The 23,853-nt window shown below is 41.4% G+C and overlaps 1 protein-coding gene across 13 annotated transcripts in view; it reads left to right on the plus strand.

Moving 5' to 3' along the window:
* DLGAP1 (DLG associated protein 1) overlaps positions 1 to 23,853 on the plus strand; it is a 299,603-nt gene that overhangs the window by 182,605 nt on the left and 93,145 nt on the right. For 11 of the 13 annotated variants that reach the window (XM_081205568.1, XM_081205563.1, XM_081205566.1 and 8 more), the window contains one exon: positions 9,334 to 10,356. In XM_081205568.1, coding sequence (XP_081061694.1) covers positions 9,400 to 10,356 — 957 coding nt within the window. In that variant the 5' untranslated portion in view covers positions 9,334 to 9,399. Of the gene's footprint in view, positions 1 to 8,868; positions 8,983 to 9,333; positions 10,357 to 10,917; positions 11,290 to 23,853 lie in introns of those variants that run through there. The other 2 variants (XM_081205565.1, XM_081205567.1) reach the window with 2 other exon arrangements.

Consider the following 23,853-nt stretch of genomic DNA (forward strand, 5'->3'; position numbering starts at 1 on the left):
ATTGCAGTATATTACTTATTATGTGTTTGTTCAACAGGTTTATATCCTACTTTTCAGTATAAAGCTTCCCAGGTGAGAAATGTCCCATGAGATGCAAGGCATTGCTACCACAAGGAACCGAGCTACTAAAACAATAAATTAAAAGTGAGGCCAAAAAAGCAGCAATAAGAAGGGGGATGGGAAAGCATGATACAACAGGAATCAAACAGATCTTAAATAAGAATACACCAGCTATTTAAAGCTCAGGACAGATAGACATGACTTTTCCTAACTTGTAAGTGTACTTTTGGAGATATAGAGTTAATTCCTCACTCTGGACATTCCTAGCCTAACAGCACTGTGACTCTAAGGTTTCAGTTATTCCTACCAAGTTTTATGGGGCAGAGTAATAAATAGGTTGCAGTCTGACACACAACTGAGAGGGAGTAAAATCTGTCTCCTGCTCTGGGCATTAGATAAAATCAGGGGCATGCCATGATTATAATCCTGTCCCATTATGTTCCTTAATGCATACCTTTAGAGTGGTACCTCGGGTTACATATGTTTCAGGTTACATATGCTTCAGGTTACAGACTCTGCTAACCCAGAAATAGTGCTTTAGGTTAAGAACTTTGCTTCAGGATGAGAACAGAAATTGTGCTCTGGCGGCACGGCGGCAGCAGGAGGCCGCATTAGCGGTACTTCAGGTTAAGAACAGTTCCAGGTTAAGAACGGACCTCCGGAACGAATTAAGTACTTAACCTGAGGTACTACTGTATTTAATGATTGTCGTTCATATATATGGGGGAAAGTGAAGTACTTCACTTGTGGACTGTGTGGTGTAATGTGTAATACTTGTCCACACTTCTACCACTAAGGAAACCCCATGTGTTTGGCACTACCTAATTCACCCTTAATTTTGTGTGTGTGTAGGGGTAGCGGTAGTAATTGAGCAATATGATTTCTGTGTTAGAATAGTGGGGAAATAGAGTAGGGCAAATTTGGGGAAATGGGCCATGCTTCACCCATTGCAGTGTCTTTATTGATGAATTCCTGCATTGCAAGGGGTTGGACTAGATGTCCCTTGGGGTCCTTTCTAACTCTACAATTCTTTGATTCTATGAATAGCAGAGATTACAGCTAATGATGTTTGTTTTAGCCTTTGGGGGATGCAGAAGTAAGATCGTTGGAGAGGTGTATATGAATGTGGAGGGACGCGGGTGGCGCTGTGGGTTAAACCACAGAGTCTAGGACTTGCCAATCAGAATGTCGGCAGTTCGAATCCTCGTGACGGGGTGAGCTCCCGTTGTTCGGTCCCTGCTACTGCCAACCTAGCAGTTCGAAAGCACATCAAAGTGCAAGTAGATAAATAGGTACCGCTCCGATGGGAAGGTAAACGGCGTTTCCGTGTGCTGCTCTGGTTCGCCAGAAGCGGCTTAGTCATGCTGGCCACATGACCCGGAAGCTGTACGCCGGCTCCCAAGGCCAATAAAGCGAGATGAGCGCCGCAACCCCAGAGTCAGTCATGACTGGACCTAATGGTCAGGGGTCCCTTTACCTTTACCTTTAAACTAAAACTTAAGATCTTAAATTAAAAAAAAACAACTCTCGTCTACATGCCTGCTGATAAGAGCTATCTGCTTCAGATTCTGCTGTAAACAAATTTGTTTAAGTGTTCTTAATAGCATTTCTTGCATTAGCTGTATAGCTGTATTGCCTGTAATAGGAGATGGTAAATAGCCCTGCATCTGCCTCCCTAAATTGGAAGGGCTGGACTCAAACATGATTGGGTAATTTGATCTGGAACTTGAAGCAGCTCTTGGTGAAGAGTTAATAAATTCATTACTTGCAAAGTATAGCTATAATTCTTTTCTAGGGCATCATTATTTTCACTATCCCCAGCAGAACATCCTTGAATATAATCTGTATCTAGGTCTAATTTTACTTTGATCTTGTGAAGCAAAAAAGAATTTACACAGTAGTAGCATCTGACACATTTTCCAGTCTTTTTAAGGTGGCAATTGGCTCCTTATTGCTCAGATCATAGTCAAGGATGATCTCACTCAGCAGAGGCAAGCTGGAGAAAATAAACTATACCTTTGGTATAGTCCCATTGGTGCCAGTGGGGCTGTGAAATTTCTGGGGTCCCCTGGGGCCTGTCCCTAGGGGGTCATTCAGGTCAATCGCTGAGCTACCCTGCTAAGCCCAGGCATCCTTTAAAATTCCTTCTGCCACCACCAATTGACTTAGAGAGAGCACCAGGACTCTCCTGTTATATTTTTACATCCAGAGAGGCAGGATATGTGTGGTGAGAACCCTAACTACAGTACAATCCACCCAGACAGTTAAAAATATACATTGCTTTTGTTATTTAATCTATACTCCATCTTTCTATCAAACTACACAAAGCAAAGATTCCTGGACTTCCGGGCATTTACCCAGGGTTCGGGTTTCACCACAATGATGACACCACATGGTTTGTATGGTTTGTTTACACACATGTGTAATGTGAGCCTACAATGGAGGGGTTTACAGCATTAACACCCCAGAAGGGTCTTGTTTCTCCCAGAGCCAAAGCCTTGAATTCGAACAGAACTCAAATGTTACTCTCAAGCATTGCTCTTACTCTCTCTTCAGCTTGCAACTTTACTTCTAGGTCACATCACTGAGGGACAGTGCCCCATCCATTTGCCATCTCACATCAAGAACCATAATCCCCCATCACTTAACCAGAAAGCTAGTTTGGCTATTTCCAGGAAACAGAAGGCTCGATCAGTGGCGTAGCGTGGGTTGTCAGCACCCGGGGCAAGGCAAGTAATTTGTGCCCCCTAACCCGTGGATTTTAGCACTCAAGTCTCTTCCGCGCCCCCCCCCCAGATGTTGCGCCCGGTGCGGCCAGCCCCCCCTGCACCCCCCACGCTACGCCACTGGGCTCAATTAGATTTTAACCCCCCCCCCAAAAAAAAATCCCTCATAATACTGTTCCTCTTTATTTGCTAAAACTGTGTTTCCCAGTTGTCCATGAGTAGCTTCACTAATTTTATTAATGATATTTCCTTAATTGAGCAGTAATTAATGAACTGAACAATGGAGGATACTATTTTTATATAAAGTTCAGGCAGGCAGTCCAGGGGGCTAGTTTGTCCACTGTCCTACATTAGGGGAATTGTAGCTGTATGTATTGTTTATATAGATAGTTTTCATTTGCTCTTCAGCTCTTCTGCTGCAAGAGCCCCTTGACAAAGATCTGTAATAAGGCAGTCCCTGCCCTTGGGCTTACAAGGGGAAAGGGATAGGGAGGGAAGAGGTAGGAAGAAAGCTCAGGCGCCAGTTCTTAAAGTTTCTATTCTTATAACAACCAGTTGGGATGGAAACAGTTCAGGTGGTCTGATGAAATGGCCAGGTGTCAGTAGTAGTAGTGGTAGTGAAGATAAAAATAAAATGATTTTTAAAGCCAATTATTTGATCAATGAATGTTTCCTTTTTTCATTCACAAATAGATCATAAGAAAATTTCTTATTCATTATTCCAAATTATTCACAGTTTCTATTATTTCCATAAGTGATCTATTTCATTGAAAGCTTTCCAAGCTTTGAATACCAATCATTTTGATGTGACATATGAGTCATATGTTATGCAGCACTCTTTGTTACCTAACAAAAAGTGACACCCGGCTCTAGGACAAAGTTAGTTTCCATAAACGTATTTCATATTTTCCTCCTTTTAATGTACATGAATTTATGCAGTGTACATTTAATAGGAATTTTCCTGAAAAGCAAACATAAAGAGGACATACAAACAGTACTGGGGGGAGAGAGGGATATTGTTTGTACTGGAAAATCGTTGTGCTCAGACAAATTAAGGGGTTTTCTGATTAAGCAGCTGACCTTAAAATACACACAGAAAGGCTTTGGCTTTAGACATACCTCTTTTAAGTTTTTGAAATGATAAGACTGTAGATTTAGATGGGGGAAGAGGATGGTGGAAGGAAGACCTGACTACCTGCAGTGGCTGTGTTGATCATTTCAAAAGCATTCCTGCAAATGATCCAAAGTGCCGCAAGTTGTGTTACATCCATGTTCAGAAAATTGTTCAGCTCTCCTTTCCTATGGGAGACCCTGAAAAGTACCCTGTGAAGTCAATGGCCCTCTCTGGAGAAACATTTGCATGCGCAAAACTGCTTTCCACTTGTGAAAGAGGCTGAATCCTTGCTAATATGTAGCAGGACCCAGTTAAGTCACTCTCCTGAGTGATGATCTATCAGGGCCCTTGGGGGTATTGGTTGTCAGTACAACTGCTAGAGGTGAGTAGTGCAGGCGTTCACAGGTCATGTTTTAGTGGTAATAGCCAAGGTGCCAGAGGCAGGAAACGTAGTCAGAGATATCAAGGTCCCAAAACAGCAACTAAAGTTCCAAAAGCAAGTGACAAGGTCCAGTACTGGCAAACACATGGCCTGGGCTGAAACAGGAATCCATAGGGTGACTAGTGAGACAGCAGCTGCATGAGGTCAGCAGGGTCTTATGTGTTCCCCACTGCTGGGCTGACAATCTGTAGTAGTACAGCATCCTGCCATTACCAAGGTGATTATGCAGAGCAGCAGGGATCAGGACAGGAGCTCCTTCTGCCTGCAAGGTGCCCTCTTGCTGTAGAGAGGAAGGCACCTGAGCCAACGTTGCTGTGCCAGGAAAATCCCAATTGGCTTGACAGCTGGTCAGCGTAGATGGACTCTTCACACCTTTACTTCTGCCAAAAGACTGTTACTGATTCGCTGGAAAGATAATACTATGGTCCCCTTTGATTCATGGACTAATAATAATAATAATAATAATAATACACTGCCCATCTGACTGGGTTGCCCATGTAACAACTCTTACAACATAGGATCGGGTTGCTTTTAGAAACAGATTGTGTATGGATAAATACAGGAATGCATTTATAAAAATCATGATGACTTGTTAATAATTATATACTCACCGGAATAATAGCATTAAATATATACCTGTACACTGCTATGTTTCTAGGAAAAGAGCTGCTGGAACTCACCCTTGTTCTCTTAGAATGGCAATGGTGCCCACTTGAGAGGGGCCAGAACTGAGTTCCAGTGAACTCTGACTGAAAAAAAAGCCCTGTACTTATATATTGCATTGTGTTACAGTTTCAAGCACCTTTTTCTTTGGGGGATTCTTTGTTAAAAATTTCTTTAGTTTTATTTGTTCACTGAAATTTTTCAATAAAATATAAATAGTGTGTGTGTGTGTGTGTGTGTGTGTGTGTGTGTGTGTGTGTGTGTGTACATACACAGTTCAGAAACCAAATAGCTTTGAATGCATGGAGTACAGTGTGTCATCAGGCACAGGCTGCATGTTGCCTCTGTACTGAACGTACCTTTTTGTTACGCACTGCACAGAAGGAAATTATCCAAAATTATGTAATGTGCTGCATTGTAATGAATATGTTCCTTTTTATAGCCAGTCTGTGCCCCCTTTCTGTGACAGTATTAATGTGATAGAATAGCATAGGAAGTTGCTGTATAGCATCAGTTCATCTAGCTGAATCCTGTCTACCTGACTGGTAGCAGCTATCAGGAACTGGAGGCCAGGGGTCTTTAAAAGCCCTACTGGGAGATTTCAGAACCTTCCACATGCATAGCATGTGCTCTACAACTGAGCTATGGCCCATCACCATATTGCAGTGGTTTTCAACCAGTGTGCGTGGCACCCTAGGGTGCCTTGAATGACAACACTGGCCTCTGTCCCTCTTTCCTCCCCTCCCTCCTCTGATGCCCTCTCACATCTCTGCCTCCCAAAGGCTTGCACAACTGTTAATTGCAGCAGCCCTGGCTCTAAGCTCTGCTGGCGAATGGTCCCTCAAGGAGGCACCTCTCTTTGGGGCAGAGGGGGCAGCTTGGAGACCAGGGATGGTAGCAGCAGCTGCCCAGAAAACTCCCAAGGAGTGGAGAAAGGAGAGGAGGCTGAGGGAACACTCCACAAGGGAGGGCGTTGGAAAAAGGGTGAGAGGCTCCCAGCTCTGAGTGCTGCAGAAAGAATGTAGTTAGTTAAGGGAGCCGTGGACTTAAAAAGGTTTAAAACCTCTGCAATATCACATGCCTTCTGTTTTGTGTTTTGTCTGAATGGGGCTGGCCATAATCTGGTAGAATAGATCAAGCAGCAGTGCAGCACATTATTTCCTGTAGCATAGTCAGGTTAAATCTTTCCCCAATCTCATTCACACTGAGCTGTGTGGGCCGTTGGAGCGTCTTTAGCTCATGTTTTGTAAGTGAATCGATTATATATTTAGCTGTTCATCTGTTCTTTGCATAATGACAGGAAAATCATGTTCACAGTAACTTCAAAGTACTTTGGGTGGTCTTGCAGCCCTTTCCAAAATGTGGTCCTGAATGAATGTGAGACCTTCACCTACATCTTGCGTGGAATCTGTGCTACAAGGAAACTGGAAGATTATTCAGGTTTTCATTCCCTCTAAGGACATGGTAAGGGCTCACAGAATACGGGTACCAAAGTGGCCTGAGACTGTATAACTGTATTTTTTGGAAATATGTCGTTCCTCCAAAGGAGCACTAGATGTTAACACTGAAGAGCAAACAAAATCATGCAATTGCAAGCACATATACATATAACTATTCTTATACCAAGATTATTGATTATAAATGGCCTTTTGGTCTGACATTTTCATAAAGATCAATCTGTGTGCATGTCAAATCAGTAGGAGTTCAATTATTACAATCCACCATTTTCATGAATCATTTCATTTCAGTGCTCCCCCCCCCTTTTTTCCTTTTTTTAAAAAAGGGTAATGTCATGGTAGCTGTATGCTGAATTGATTAAACATTGCTCTAAGTGTGCTGGCATGTCTCAGAGACCTAGTGCTGCTTCAGTACTTACAGACCTTGAAGTGGCGTTTGGATGTGACTCAGATTAATTGTGTGTTAGAAGACGGCTCCTGCAGTGTCTGCAATCTTAGTGACACTCTCTGTTAAGGATTAATTTATCATTAGCTAAAGTGATCCTACAACATGCTGAGCTAGAAGTCAATGGGACTACTTGTTCTCTAAATCATAAGCATATTCTGTAGTGCTTTGCAAAAGGAAAAGACAGACGCCCATGCCTTGTTAGCAGTTCATACATTTGGACCCGGAACCAAAAAACTGAACAGAATGGGACTAGCCTTGACATTACAATGATAAAAAAATTAACAGTGCTATCTTTTGCATGACTATTCATAATTAAATCCCACTGAGTTCAATGGGACTTACTCTCAGCTAAGGGTTTATAGGATTGCAGCCAAAACGATTCAGGTAATATAGACACTTCCACTTCTCTTGGAATCAGAACTATTCCTCGGCATAATATGGAATGTGTGGAATTCATTCTGTCAGTGCCAGGACTTCTGCTTGCTCAATGGATCAATCTGCCCTCTCTTCCACCCATGCACTCTCCTGGGGGTTCTCCTAACCTTCCAAAGTGGCTTTGGGGGAAACAAAGCAGGGGGAGCCCTGTTTTGCTAGCAGAAACCCTTGCAATGGCTTCTGCTCGCAGAATGGGGGAGCTGATTCCAGCCCCATGTTTCCAGAAGAACTCGTAAAGTTGTAAAATATTTTTCAGCGCTGCCAGAAACACCAAGTACACTGTATATGGCAAAATCTGACCCATTGCTATGACACCTTATAATGTTTCTTAAGCGTTTCAGGCCATCCTTGGACTAGATGACCCTCAGGGTCTCTTCCAGCTTTGCAATTCTATACAATTCTGTGGTTTTTATTTGGCTAAAGCACTGAGTTCAACTTGATTGTATGTTCCAAATGCTATTCACTGTAAAATAATATACCGTATTTTTTGCACCATAACACTCACTTTTTTCCTCCTAGAAAGTAAGGGGAAATGTCTGTGCGTGTTATGGAGGGAATGCCTACGGGTGGCATGCCTACAGATTTTCCTCCTCTAAAAACTACGTGCGTGTTATGGTCGGGTGCGTGTTATAGAGCGAAAAATACGGTACTTCTTTTTAGCTTACTTGGCAATATGTCTTGTAAAAAGCAGAGAACCACACATTCTACAGTTATTAAGACAGGCATTAAAGACTGGAAAAATAATTTCGAGTTGGTTATATTTTAGCTCCTGAGACATACTTCTTTCTGTAAGTTAATGATGTTCTAGTCTTAGATATATTTACCTTCAATTCCAATTTCAGTGGACCTTATTTCCAAATAAATATACCAAGGCATATGTTGCTGTCATGAGAAAATATAAAATTTTGGAGCAAGTAAATATAAAATTTCAGAAGCAAATAACTGACTGTTTGGAAATATCACTGTGCAGTCTTGGTTCAATCCAATTTTATCCCATAAGATTTAAAGGTTGAACTAGATATTCAATGAGACTTCAGCGTGTTCAGTTTTCTCTGTATAGTGCCTTTGTGATCTGCAAACCTGATACACTGCAGTGTGCTATAATCCTCCTGGCACCAGACACTCCTAGGGTCGAGGCATCCCACAGCCAAACAACAACCTCTAACTCTACTGTGACCTGTGGCAGAAGTCAGAATTCCATGTAGCCAAAGAGTCACAAGCTTCTGGTGCTACCTTGGAAGTCAGGAACCGTTGTGACTCTCTCAGCTAGTCACCATAGTACCATAGTACCAATGTTTGTTGCACAGCCACTAGGTTCATGTGTTGACCCAGAGTTCAAGTATCCCTATGGCTTCATAGGAATTAGCTCCCTAGGCTGGGGTTAGCAGGAGGAAGCAGGAAGGAGACATCAGCACAGCATTGCCATTTGTTGTCAGTGTTGTCAGTCCCCAAATTTCTATTAGGGGATTGTGTTTCAGTGATTAAACTATAACAAAGACATAGCTTTGTAATAAGGGTGACAACTGAGTGTAACAGGCATTTAAAGTGTCTCCTAGCATGGGGTTCAAAAGCGTGCTCTGCAGATGCTGTTTGTTAGGAGCTCCTGCCCGCCCATCCATTCCCACTCTGCTCCAAAGGTGACCATCTCAAAATATATGTATGACTTATGAATAAATCCCAGGAATATACATTTTTAACACGTCGTATCCACTTGTGGCATGACTTTGTATTCATTTGGACTGTTTCTACCTTACCTACTAACTGAAGCATTCAATGGGTCAGATCAGATTATGTTAGTTTCAGTTAAGTTCCACTGAAATGAATGTGAAAATTTAGTAGCAACTAACATAAGTCTCATTGATTTCAATAGGAACTATGTGTGACTTAGTCTGGAGCCAGCCATTCAGTAGTAGCAACAATTATAATAACCCAAAACCAAATGTGCATTACCAAACCTTTTCACATTTTTTTATTCTCCATTTTTCTAGGTCTTTCATGATAATCTTTGAGTAACATAAGCATATTCAGATGACTCTGGGAAATTTTCCACTTCAATGATGAAAGGATTATCTAGCAGCCGGAGCCACCATCATGGGGTTGCCTGTGAACCAGCATGTGACTCTCTGGTACATCACTCTGACAGGAAGCCATATTTGTTAAATCCTGTGGAACATCATCCTGCAGATCACTCTTACTACACTCAGAGGAACTCTTTTCAGGGAGAATGCGTGGTTCCCTACAATGATCAGATTGCTAGCAGCACGTTCCCTCGGAGACATTACAATTCCCATAACGAGCTTAAAGATGAGTGTGCTTTGGTGCCTCACGGAACAGCCGGTAAAAGTAATCGCATTCCTGCCAATCTTTTGGACCAGTTTGAAAGGCAGCTTCCTCTAAATCGAGATGGCTACCATACTTTACAGTACAAAAGGACTGCTGTAGAACATCGTAGCGATAGTCCAGGGAGGATCCGTCATTTGGTTCACTCTGTTCAAAAGCTTTTCACAAAGTCTCATTCTCTTGAAGGCCCATCAAAAGGAAGCATCAATGGAGGCAAATCAAGCCCAGAGGAGACACAGACTATGAGGTATGGCAAACGTAGCAAGAGCAAAGACCGACGGTCAGAAGGAAAATCCAGGTCAAATGCTTCAGGATGGTGGAGCTCGGATGACAACCTAGACAATGATGTTTGCATTTACCATGGACCAAGTGGGGTTATGACTATGGGGAGGTGCCCTGACCGTTCTGCTTCTCAGTACTTTATGGAAGCCTACAACACTCTCAGTGAACATGCGGTGAAGCCTTCCAGAAGCAATAATGATGTCAAATGTTCCACTTGTGCAAACCTGCCAGTAAATCTGGATGCTCAGTTAATGAAAAAAAGCTCTTGGTCCTCTACGCTGACGGTGAGCAGAGCCCGTGAGGTTTACCAAAAGGCTTCCATGAACATGGACCAGACAGTGGTGAAATCAGAGACTTGTCAACAAGAGCGGTCTTGCCAGTATCTTCAGGTACTGTATGTGTTATTGCTTGCATTACTTACATTGCCTCTGGTTCCAAATATGACTTACACTGAGATGAGACTCCAAATGGGGAGATGAAGGTGGGAGTTAATGCAAATTATGAATAAATCTGCATTTTGGTTGCTAAGAGTCAGTGTTAAAAAGAATGGATACAATGAGGAACTGGTTCACTTTCTTAACATGTGAAAAGAACAAGAGCTTTCTGAATAATTAGGGGGGATTTAAAAGTCACTCAAGACATACAATAAGGCACAGCAGGGTCACAAGGGAGCGAGAGGTAGTAAGCTTTCATTTAGCATTACAATCTCAATGAACCTAATATTACCAGAACAGACATTCATTAGCTTCTATAATCTTAGGATTTGCCTTCATTTTATTATTTTGTGATAAAAACTGGAGCCCCTTGGAACACTTAGCAATGCAATTCTGTTTTGTACACTGTGAACCAACCTACTATCCATTTTTGTCACATACAGAAATCCCTTACGAAATAATTACATGAAGTGACCAGATTGGTGTATCTAGCTGTTATTCCTTTAAAAAAGAGAAAGCTCTGACTGGTGGGGGGGGGGGAATGCAAAGTTGAAAGACTGAAATTATTGAATGTTCCGATTATACTCTTTAAGAGTACATCACTGACTCCCTCACAAGCTGTTTGCAGTTAATAAAGCGTCACTATTTTTCACCAGTATTGTATCTTTAAATGTCAAGAATCAGATGTCTGCTCTTGGAGCTATCATACTGCCGGTTAATTTTTGTGGCAAGAACGTGGATCAGAAAATTAACACAGTTTCAGGCTTGCAAGATCTGTGGATTGCTTTTTATGAATTTTATTTTGAAGCAGAAATGGCACATCTGACTGTGCATGGACAGTGGAATGATGTCAAACAAAGAAGAGAAAAGACCATGAGGAAGAAAGAGGTTTGATCCAAGATATCCTTATTGTTGTTGTTGTTTAAAAAAAGTGAATGATTGCTCTGCTGTTCGGTTTTCCTGCTATTTAGTTCTATTTCTGTGCATCATATGTTGCAGGGTAGTTTTCTCTTGTGCTCAGCTTTATGGGGTATTTTGGATGAGTCTAGAGTCAGGTAGAGGAGAGGATTCTACTGTCCTCTGAAGATGTCCAGCTTAGTTGAAACCCAGGTGACCTACAAATGAATCTAGGGTACCAAGTCTTTAAGAAGTTCTGCTTTTAATATATAATTTGAACACCAGTTTATATCCAAAATTAAGAATTACCATATTTCACGTAATAATGCATGTATCTCTCTGTGTTCATATAGGAGTCCTATACATTAAAAAGTGGAAATTTAAGGGGATGTACTTGAAGGTAGCAAAATAATGGTACTGTAGCAGGGGAGTGCGATGTTTTGGATGTCAGGTCAGAAGAAGATTGTAAGACTCTTGTTGTTTTTTATTAGCTCTCTAACAGCAGGCACTTGGCACTTAGATAACTCTTGACCCAGTATGTGACCAGGTGGTGGGAAAAGAAGTGAAAAAATTATAACAGCTTCATCTTTGCATGAGCCCTTCCACAGGGACTTTGCAGATAGTATTTGACAGGAATAGACTTGTGAAGTAGAATTAGAGGGCATTATCAGTGTCTGCATGGATAAATGTCCATCAGTCCTCTAAAGCATTATGCAGAATGGCTAAGTATACTCTTACATATTTATCATGTTATGTCTACCTTGACTTAAATTAGCACTTTTCAAATTCGAAACAAATCACCATAATGTTGATATATTAAGATTGTTTTTTTAAAGAAACAAATAAATACCCTGAATGTGATTAATACTATTACAAATGCTACTAAATCTTGAATTTCAGTCAAATAAAAATGCCAAGTTGAAGAGTCATTGCAGGAGCATAGTTCACCCCCAATTCTTTAAAAAGCTATACAAACGTAAAGTGTGCAAACTTAAAAACTCATGCATCACTCATCCTCTGAAAGGTGCCATGTGTACAGTGATGATGATGCACAGATGATGGCAATGGGTTGTTATCAACTAAGTTTTCCTCTCAGTAGTCCTATTGAAATTAATGGACCTAACCTAGTTCATTAATTTATGTGGGTCTACTCTGAGTTTTTAATGTTTGATTGTTTATATGTGTGTTGGAAGCCACTCAGAGTGGCTGAGGCAACCCAGCCAGATAGGCGGGGTATAAATGTTGTTGTTGTTAACTTAGTTGAATGCCATCCAGTGCTTAGATAAAATGTGTTGATCAATGAGAATTATTAATTTTTCAAACAATATGTAATTCACCTGGAGGGGCGTAGCATCTAAATTGGATAACTTTTCAGCACAAAGCAAAACAGTGAATCAATTTAAAAGTTTAAGAGGGTGTGACCTCTTGTTTAGGGCAAGAACCAAGAAGCTAGCGCTAATATTCAGTTGGTGGATGTCTTTAGTAGAAATTACAGAAATCACTGCATTACACTCAAGGTTTAATCTGCTTTCCATTTTGCATACAATCAAAAATACAAATAGTTAGGCAGACTTAAGATCTGAACACTTTTACCTTTGACTAAGGCAATGTGTCATACCAACAACGCTTGATAGCACAGTCCTAAATACATCCATTCTGAAGTATCGTATTTACAGAAATCTAAAGTGCCATCAAACCTCATGTGCACCTCAAATTTCAAAACCTTGAAACCAAAAAAAGTATTTGCTGGTGAATGTAAATGTGCCATCAAATCTGATGCACATCCTAAATTTCGTGATGTCATTTGGCCAAAATAGATGCACATTACATTCGAGTAAATATGGTAAGTCCCAATATGTGCAATGCAAAACTTACTCCCTAGTAAGAGTGAATAGGAATGCAACCTTAGAATCTAAAATAAAGAGAGAAGAATTGTGTGTGCTTAGGTGTGTATTGTTCATCTCTGATAAATCTTCTAGTCAGTGGAGGCTCACCTACTGGACCTGCTGGGGCACAGCCCTCCCACTGAAAATGTCAAGCAATTTTTGAAAAATTCCTTTTCAAAATCTCAAAGCCACACACACTCTTATTTGCTTTTGATTTTATTTATAAAAATATTTATATACTGCTATTCTTAAAAAAAATCAGAGTAGTTAACAACAGTTATACATAATGCAATAATAAATAAATACATAAATAAAAATCAGAAATCAACTAACTATTAGGAGAAGATTTATCTGTATAAGCCTGGCAGAATAGAAAAGAATTCAGCAGGCACCTAAAACTTGAAACTTGCTGAATCTCTATTAGCAGAACATTCCACAGAACTGGGCCAATGACACTAAAGGCTTAATTTCTTGTTGTTGTCAAATGAGCCTAACCAATTCAGGGAATGACCAATGGTGCTCCTGTAGATGATATTGGTGATTGAGCTGAGGTATAAGGGTTCAGACAATCCCTGCGGTACCCTGGATATAAGTTGTTTGGAGCTTTGTAAGTTAATACAAGGACCTTGGACCTTGCTTTGTAGTAGATGGCAGCCAGTGCAGATGTTTTAACAATATGACCACTTCACTCTGCAGCAACTGGAGCTTCTGAACTAGGCCCAAGGGCAGCCCCACATAGAACATATTCGTCTAATTCACTTAGACTACATTGGTTCTAAGCATGCTCAGAGCTGTTTCCCTGATCTCATAGGTAATCAAAGAAGCAACAGGGAGTGGTTCCTACTTTTAGGAACTTTATTAATTCTGTTTGGGGGGGGGGGTGACCTTGCTAGCAAGCAACTGTGAGTCTCTTTCCAAAATCTGTTTTGCTGAATCATTTTGCATTTATTTCTTTTTTAATTGAGGAATTAGAAGGCACAATAGTGGATGGCTTGAGTGTATGTTGCAGTAGACTCTATATAAACCATTTCCCTGCATTCACTCAATAAGAACTGCTGGGTGAGGCAGGGCAGGTAGATCTGAATCGTGAGCAATTCCAGGGTACTTTCTTAGAGTTTTTCCAGAAAACTTGTGTGGATCTGCTCAGGGGCATCGCAAGGAGGGTGCAGGGGTTGTAGTCCGCCCTGGGTGTCATGCCTGGGGGGTGACAAAATACCCCCGGCCAGATCAGTGTGATAGCACTCGCACCCCCTGCGGGTGGATTTTCGCGATTGGCACGATTGTCATGGTGAAAATCCACCCACTGATCATGTAAATACGCCTGGCGATCAGCTTGGCACCCCCCGGAGGGTGGCGCTCGCACCCTGGCTGGCAGTGCCGCATACCAGGTGTATTTGCATGGTCAGTGGGTGGATGTTCACAATGACGATTGCAAAAATCCACCTGCTGGGGATGCGTGCGCCACCCGCTGTATGGTGCCACCCGTGTGCCATCTGTATGGGTGCTGCGTGTGCGCCGCCAGGCAGTTTGCACCACCCCTATGGGCGGTTTGCCCCACACTGGGTGCCGGAGAGGCTTCCTCCACCACTGGATCTGCTTCAAAGAAACCCCTTCCCTAGCTTTCATTTGGTATATTTTGGGATGAAAAAAAAATGCTGCCACTATTATTTCTAGCTGGATTTTTGTGAGTTTGTTAGTGAATTTCCACAACGAAAAATTTGGGCCCTTTGGCTGTCTAGATATCACTCCACACCCTTCCCCAAACCTGGAAGATATTCTTCCTCATCTGAGACATAACAGAGGCTGATTATGAGAAGTGATGTACTCTGAAGATGAACACAGATTATTGCTTCATGTTTTCAGAACTGCACCATGCATTGTGTCAGGGAACTGACATCAGAGCGAGAGGCGAAGGGGAGGCTTGCAGATTATGCTGACGAAGGACCCAGCAGCAGGGGGAGAAACAGCTCAGTGGAGGGGGAAGCTAATCAGCGCAACACCAGGGAGAAAGGGGGGCAGATGGGGGAAGCGGAGAGAGGGCTCCAGGACTCTTCACTGGATATCAGTGAGGAGAGCCCAGGTCCTCCACTGCCCACGCCCTCCCTGCGCAGAAGACTCCCGCGCAGTGAGAGGAGGAGGAGACTGGGTGTCAAACAACTTTTATGTTGGAAGAGGTTCAAGAAACGCCCACTGACGGATTCTGCCAGCGACTGAGGCAGCCGCGATGAGCAAGGGCTGTGCAGTCAGAAAGGTTCAACAAGGCAAATTAGCCTAGAGAGGCACCAGTTTACGCACGAGTAACTCATAGCCATTACACATTGCAAATATGTTCTGCTGTGCTCTGGCTCAAATGAAACAATCACTTTTTTGTCTATTGGTTGGAACACTTTGTTCTCTTAATTTAAAGGGAAAACATTATTTTTATAATGAAAAGTTGATTTAAAAAAAAATTGGGGAGATGGGACAGAAGCAAGTTTTCCTAACATTAAAAAAGATGTTTTTTAACAACGATTGCGTAGGTATAAACAATACATGAATTAAAAAACATATGTCATGTATGGCTTAATTTCTAAATAAAAAGTATCATATGGTGTCAGTGTTATATAAAAATTATACTTAGCCCTCCCTACATGGAAGCTCTTCTTCCATTCATAGATGTGAGGGACAGTGGCACTCTACACATGAATAATGGTAGTTTTCTAAATAAGTACTATACAGGTTATTACCATGATAATATGATAGCTGGGTATCTCTTGCAGTTCTTCTGATTTTAACTTTCTGTTGTGCTCCTCAATCTTCTTCACATGCCTGTCACCGTTGCTGCTTTGGCTTTAGCCTGTCCCTGTCCCTGTCCCCCTGTCCCTCCTTCTGCCTTCATAGCATCTTCTTTTTTAAAAAATAATAATAATATTTATTAGTTTTCCAACAAATTAAACACAACACTACAAAAAACCAAAAAAAGAAAAAACATACGACAATACAATACAATACACACACACACACACACACAAAAACTTCATAGCATCTTCTTGAGTCCCTTGCCAGTGCTCTTCATAGTCCACCAAAGTCTGTTCAACTGACCCCAAACAATGCAGAACCTGGCCTTATATACTGTTCAGCTAGGATGTTCCAACCAATCAATTTGTTTCTGAAAGAATTCCAAACCATTGTTATGGACCAATAGATGTGAATGGAACGTTCACCAAATGACCAGTCATAAACTGACGTTTGGCTGGTACAGCTCTTACATAAACAAAAGCCAAGCATGTATACTTCTGCCGTCCCCTTGGCAAGAGGGAGCAACTGTGACAGTTTACCTGCCAGTTGGCCTGCTGCTAGTAGACCTTGAATATTTTGTATCTTACGTGTATTTTATAATGCTGCTTTGTGTCAAATGTCTTTTGGAAAGCAACTTATGAATCTGTTCAATAAATACTCTGTTGCAGCCAGGGATCAGGGAACTGCCTCAGAATATGGCCTCTTGCTTTAATATAAGAACTTGCTAGTCTGACCATATCAAACTGGTGTTAAAAGTTTATCACTGGCTTCCATACAAATATTCCATACAAAGGACCATACAAATCTCTTGGTTAGTTAAAAACCTTTTCTGGGGTCTTGCTTCAGGTGTTCCTGAGCTGAGAAGGCTGGCAACCAAAGATGTGTGTTGGCCACTTATGAAACGTTCATTTAGTGCTGGCTTGTGTTTGTTTTTGGTCCCCTATTCTATTTTTCCAAACACTTTTCTCTCCTGTCGTTGCTATCTTAACTCTGAAATGTGGCTTTTATAATGTTCAGTATGTGGACTTAGTGGTTATAAACCACTCTGAAGACTTGGCAGGGAAAAGCTATATATTAATAATTTAAATAAATAAGTATAATGGTGTCTCCCAACTATATGAATATCAGAAACTCCTACCAGGAAAAGTAAAGTGTTGATCTTTGTGGATAATATTGCTTGTGGAGCAAATCCCATCCATTACCTCTATCACGTCATTATCTAAGCCACTGACAGGAGCACTATGGTGGGGAGCAGGTCTCTCTTTCAGTTAAATACAAGTCCGGCTGCTATGGGGAAAGGGGCAGTATGTTTCTGGTGCTCCCCACCTGAATGAAGCCATGTTCAAAGGAGTGGAGGGAGCATTGCTGCCTCCTTTCCATTCTGAACTGCTTCTGTCCTAGCTTTGGCGTTTGACCAAGCTTGCAGCTTGTTTACTTTAAAACAGGTTCCTCCGCTCCCCCTCCCAGTAGAGCCCATATACAGGGCCCTACGTGCTCTGGGGAGCCACTGAAAACTGAGACATGGTTTTATTTTATCCCCCATGCTGTTTAGCATCTACATGAAACCGCTGAGTGGGGTAATCCAGAGTTTTGGACTATGTTGTCAGCAATATGCTGATGACACACAACTCTACTTCACCTTTACATCTGCAGGTGAGGCAGTGGATATGCTGGACCATTGCCTTGCCTCATTAATGGAATCGATGAGAGCCAACAAAGTGCAGCTGAATCCAGATAAGACTGAGGCACTGTAAGTGGGTGATTCTCTAGGCCAGATGGATGGGAGATTGTCTGCTCTTGATGGCGTTACACTCTCTCTGAAGGCGTGGGTACATAGTTTAGGGGTACTTCCAGGTGTGTACCTGGGGGTTGGCAAAACACCCGCCCCCAGGGTGCAGGCCCACAGGGGATGCAAAAATCACCCCAGATTGCTCTGATAGAGATTGCCTGGATGACACTCGCCTTGGAAGAAATTTGAGATTAGGGTGTGGAGGGGTTGGGTGACTAGATGGCTGACATTGCCACCACTATCTTTTTGATGCCCGCTTGCCAACTGGGTGCAGGGGAAGGGACCCTGGAGGCAGTGGTGGAGGCTTTTAACTCCTCCAAGCCTGTCTTGACCACACACACACAGAGAGAGAGAGAGAGAGAGAGAGAGAGAGAGAGAGAGAGAGAGAGAGAGAGAGAATTTGAATGAAAGGGTGGAGGAGTGATGGACCTCTCCACCTTTCCTTCTCTAAAGCAGGGGTAGGCAACCTAAGGCCCATAGGCCACAAGCGGCCCACAGGGGTAGTTTAACCGGCCCACGAGCCGCCTCTCGGCGAGTCCCCATGTGCTGCGCAGCTTCTCTTTCCAGTCTATTTCTGAAATTCCTTTGTAGTAAAACAGCTACTTTGAGATCTTGTATAGAATGTCCTGGGAGATTGAAGTGTTCTCCTACTGGTTTCTCTGTTTTGTGATTCTTGATGTCAGATTTATGTCCGTTTATTCTTTGGCGTAAGGTTTGGCCTGTTTGTCCAATAGAGAGAGCTGAAGGACACTGTTGGCATTTGATGGCATACACAATGTTAGACGATGAGCAATTAAATAGTCCCGAGATGGTATGTGTGATGTTGTTGGGGCCAGTAATGGTGTTGTCCGGGTGTATGTGGCAGCAAAGTTGGCATCTGGGTTTATTGCAGGCTCTGGTGCCAGTGTCCGTGTTAAGTCTGGTTGTAGTATTATTGTGGGTTAGGAGTTGTTTAAGATTGACATAAATCTGACATCAAGAATCACAAAACAGAGAAACCAGTAGGAGAACACTTCAATCTCCCAGGACATTCTATACAAGATCTCAAAGTAGCTGTTTTACTACAAAGGAATTTCAGAAATAGACTGGAAAGAGAAGCTGCTGAATTACAACTCATTACCAAACTTAAAACCATGGAGAGACCTGGTCTGAACAAAGACATTGGATTCTTATCTCATTATACATGACTAAGCCATCTCTCACCTTCTCACCCCTTGCCTTTTCCTGTAAGACCTATTACAGTCGTTAAGAGTCGTCAACAGGCTCATCTCAGCTATCTGCCAATCTCCCATTCCCACCACCCTTCTGAGTAATACCCCTCCCCACCTTCTCACTATATAGAAGGATCTGGCAACTTCTGTTTCAGTGTATCTGAAGAAGTGTGCATGCACACGAAAGCTCATACCAAGAACTAACTTAGTTGGTCTTTAAGGTGCTACTGGAAGGAATTTTTTTATTTTCATTGTACGTAGACATTGTGGAGCATGTGTCTGAATTGGAATTGTTCAGAGCACAAGTGCAGGAGCTGAACAAGGAATCAGGGTCAGCAACTCCCCTGGATTTGCTGAGCACTGTCAATACAAGAGTACTATCTGGATGATATTTATCCAAATATCAAGACTGCACTTCGAATTATGTAACCTTAGTAGGGATTGTGGCATTTTGTGAATGCAGCTTTAGCAAACTTAAGTTGATAAATGATAATTTCCATTCTGCAATGAGCCAAGAAATATTGACCAGCCTTGCCCATATTATCCATCAAACACAATAGAGTGGTACCTCAGTTTAAGAACAGTCCGGTTTGAGAATGATTTGGTTTACAAACTCGGCAAAACCAGAAGTAGTGTCCCAGTTTTAGAACTTTACCTCAGTCTGAGAACGGAATTCGAATGGTGGAAGAGCACTGGCGGCGGGAGGCCTCATTGGGGAAAGCGTGCCTTGGTTTAAGAACGGTTTCAGACTTCTGGAATTAATTAAGTTCATAAACTGAGGTACCACTGTAATGGGTCTTTTCTGCGGTGATTCCCCATTTGTGGAATGCTCTCCCCAAGGATTCTCGCCTAGCACCTTCATTACATATCTTAGACGTGTTGGGGAAAGATAGCATATGCAGGTCAAAGAAAAATAAAATCAGTCTTTTAAGTGGTTGGTTATTCTGTGGCAAAATGGTAACCTTGTACCATTTTGTTGTTGTCATTCATTTAAAAGATGTTAAAAGATTTAAAAGATGTCATCGCTATACTGGATATGCTTCCATATGAGTAAGTATGGTGTGAACGCTTTTTAGATGTATAGAAAAAATATATATGAAAAGCTTAAAAAAAACTGTACTGTGCATGTGGAAAGTTTATGATCACTACATATTGCTAGTAGATCTACAGACATCTGGGTAGGTGTAAAAATTAAGAAGAAAAATCAAAAACTCTACCATTATTTGAATGAAAAGCCAGACCAGATTTTGGACTTTCTTGTCCTCTTTGCAAATGGTATACTGATGGCACTGAGACAGAGCAAATCCAGAACTTTTAGATAGGCAATAAATTTCCATAGGAACATTTGAATTCTCTATTAGTTGGTCATTAAATTCAAAGCTAATAGTAGCATTCCTGTTCTAACTTTTAAGAGATAGAAAGGACAATCTGGTTTCACTAGCATTAAAAATATCCAGAGAAAAGTCCATTGCTTTTTATTTGGCAGCATCATGATAGGGAAATCCTAGAATCAATCCAAAATAAATTAATCAGATCTATTAGCTTTTCTGCTTAACACTCCAGCTTGATAATTGGGTCAGAGGTACATCTTTTATCTTTTGCCTTTGAAAAATATTGGTTCATTATGAAGTGTTACTGCAAGCTTACATGTAATGGATAACAAGATTGCCAACATTATGGATATTAAAACATTGCCCCATCAAAATGTGAGCAGTTAAACTTGATTGAGCAAAACAACAGAGATCATTTATCAACTTGGATTTTGTTACTTGTGGCAATCTTATCCCTTGGCCACCAAAACTCAAATCAATTACTAAGTTGATTGTTTTATTATCCCTAAATTCTTTTGTAAAAAGTGGCTGTACTTGTTTTATATACATTCTAGCTAATTTTCTACAAAATGTTTTAAGATTATCCTGTATTAAAATTCCCAGGAAAAACCCAGTCGACATGCAGGATAGAGTTTACATACCCAGTGATAAATTTGTAAACCACAATGTTGTGTCACAGCCAATAAAGTAAACTATGGTAGGGTTCTTACTCCAAACAAAAAAACCTTTATTTTTTGCTTTATTTGGCACTTTGTTGTTGTGTTGCGGTTTATTATATTTGTTTTACTATTTTATAATATAGTTTTTTATTTAAAAAATGTTGACTTTAACAATAGCTAAAATTGGGTATTCCTTGTTTAACTGAGAATGAAGGACTTGTGTGGTTTAAAGAAGTGATTGTTAATGCTAATATTGCTGTGTTACACATTTATTTATATTGTGTTCCTCCTATAGTTATGTTGTGTAGAAAACATGAGCCACTATACGGGACAAGTTTGGTCTACTGAATATGTCAGATGCTGTTGTATCACAACATCATATAAATTAATTGTAATATACTAAAGTGTTATCTGCTGCATATACTGTAATATACAAAAGTGTTATCTGCTGCATATACTGTATGTTTTTATGGATTAGAGTAAACTTCATCAGATGTCTGAAATGTAATGCTCAGTTGCAGGTAGAGTTGCAGGTACACATTTTGCTGGTAGAGGCAGTGCATACTGTGAGGTCAGACAGACAGGAAATACAAAAAAGTGCAGGGACTACTTAGTTACAGCTTGAATGCATGCTTAATAGCACAGTCAGTGGAGGCTGGTCCACTGGGGCTACAAGGGCATAGTCCTCCCACCAAAAATGTTAAGCAGTTTTAAAGAAAATCCTCCCCAAAATCTCAAAGCCACACATTTCCCTATGTCCCATATACATTTTATACTTTCTTGATCTGAGTGGCATTTCTGTCAGTCTCATGTTCTCTGGCCAATCACATACCCTCCAAGTGTCCTGGTTTAAGCGGGACATCCCGGCTTCTGATCCCAATCCTGGCTGTGCTGTTTTGGCTTCTATGCCAGAGCGTGGGACTTAAGACGGGCACTTCTTGGTTCCTTGCGGTGACATGAGTCAATTGGCTCACACCAGAGCACAGAACCAGAAAATGGCTGCGAAGCCTACCATGCCCCCTCGCGTCGCTACTCTTCGTCCTCCTTCTGTCACAGCAATTCTGGAAGCTGGCTTCTGGAAATAGGTCTGCTGTGCCAGCAGAGGAGGAGGAGGAGGTGGCAGCCAAAGGTAGGAGGCAGGGCGAGCAGCATGAGGGAAGGAGCACAGAGATGGGGCGGGTAGTGCAGAGATAATGGTGGGTGGCTGGGTGAGCGAAGGAGCACAAAGGTGGGGCAGGTGGGTAGTGCCAAGATCAGGTGGTTGGATGAAGGAAGGAGTGCCTTTTGCTTTCTGTTCTGCTCAGTTCACTATGTTATAGTTGTGATGCCATGCGGTGTCCCCTAAACTCGGTGCAGTGGACTGGTCGTGCTGCCCTAAATCTGTCTTCAATGCTCATTACAGGTGGGTGCCTTTAAATGCAGTTTAGAAATTACAATTGATAAAAAGAGCCTGCCAGGATGATAACATGAGCCAGGTTATCAAACTAGATGGTATTACAGCTCTAATATCCTATTCCCAATTTTAAGGACTTGCCCCCTTTTCCTCCGCCCCCACACTTCAGGCTACCTGTTGCAGAAGAGTCTCTAGACATGCAGTGGACTCTCTCTTTCTCTCTCTTTCTCTCTCTTTCTCTCTCTCTCTTTCTCTCTCTCTCTCTCTCTCTCTCTCTCTCTCTATCTCTCTCTCTTTAGTTGGGGGATGCTGGGAAGAGTTAGGAAGCTCATGTTCCACCCACTCCCCTCCGTGGGCAGATCCATGGATCCAAACCAATCTGTTCTATCCTTGTGTCTTATTTCAGAGCTTTTCTAAATGTTCTTTTTTATTATTGTTGTGTTCCTTTTAACGTAAGCTCTTTCCAAAAAATAATTTGAAAAGCAGAGTATAAACATTTTTAATAAATAAAACTTAACTTTTCTTGGATATTAAAATTTATCTTACCAGCATATAAAGATATGTTCAAAATTATCAATCAGATTGACTAAGCTGAAGTAGATCACCATTAAAATTCCACAAAAGTTAATGACAGATTTTAGAAATACTTCAAAATGTTGATGTGTTTTAATTGGGAACATCCTGAATATGTTTCTAAAGAGTGCTTGCATGTGCTACAAGACATGATTATCACCTGTGATGGTTGACAAAACTCAAGCTAACTTGGGTTTTAAAATGTATAGGAAGCACCGCATACTTGCACACATCATTTAATAATTATAATCAGTCAGATATTTCTGATCATTATTTCTCAGAAGGTGATCACGCTCATGCACTTACATGTGCTTTCTTAAATTATTGGCTCACATGACAAAAATCTCTTGTTTTGACAGTGACCAAATACACATGTCTAAAATTATGTTTCCTCGGTCCCTTTGGGATCTTTTGGTGTCTTAAGCATAAATTGTAGCCGTTCTATTTCACTGAATTAATGTATGTTCATGATAAAAGACCATAACAAGTGAAATTCAGCAAATGAATGCTGTTGTAATGGTATGTACAGCAGCCATAAGATCAACTAAGAAATCCCAAATTGCATAAGTTTGAAGATCTGCACAGAGCAGTCATTAAGCATTGTTCTTCACTTGTGTAATTTCATTTCATTAAGTATTTGCATACTAATAGGAAGCTTTGGTTACATGTCTCCCATTGTGAGTGATGGCCAACCACTCCCTCCCTCCGCAGACCTAGTGTTTACTTGTAAACTCACCCACATTTGCCTTAGCAAAGCCCAAAAGAAGCTTAAATGCTCTCGGCTGCAGTAAACTATAGCAAAAATGAGATGAATAATGAATGTATTTTGCCACAAGGACAGTCTCTTTGCTTTTTCGCCTTACAAGGTAAGCTCATAGTGATCATAAGCCATGGGCAACTTTTTAAAATAACATATTAGAAGACGTTGCTATGTA

The sequence above is a fragment of the Podarcis bocagei genome, assembly GCF_964188305.1.
Source record: "Podarcis bocagei genome assembly, chromosome: 8".
Taxonomy (NCBI): Eukaryota; Metazoa; Chordata; class Lepidosauria; order Squamata; family Lacertidae; genus Podarcis; species Podarcis bocagei.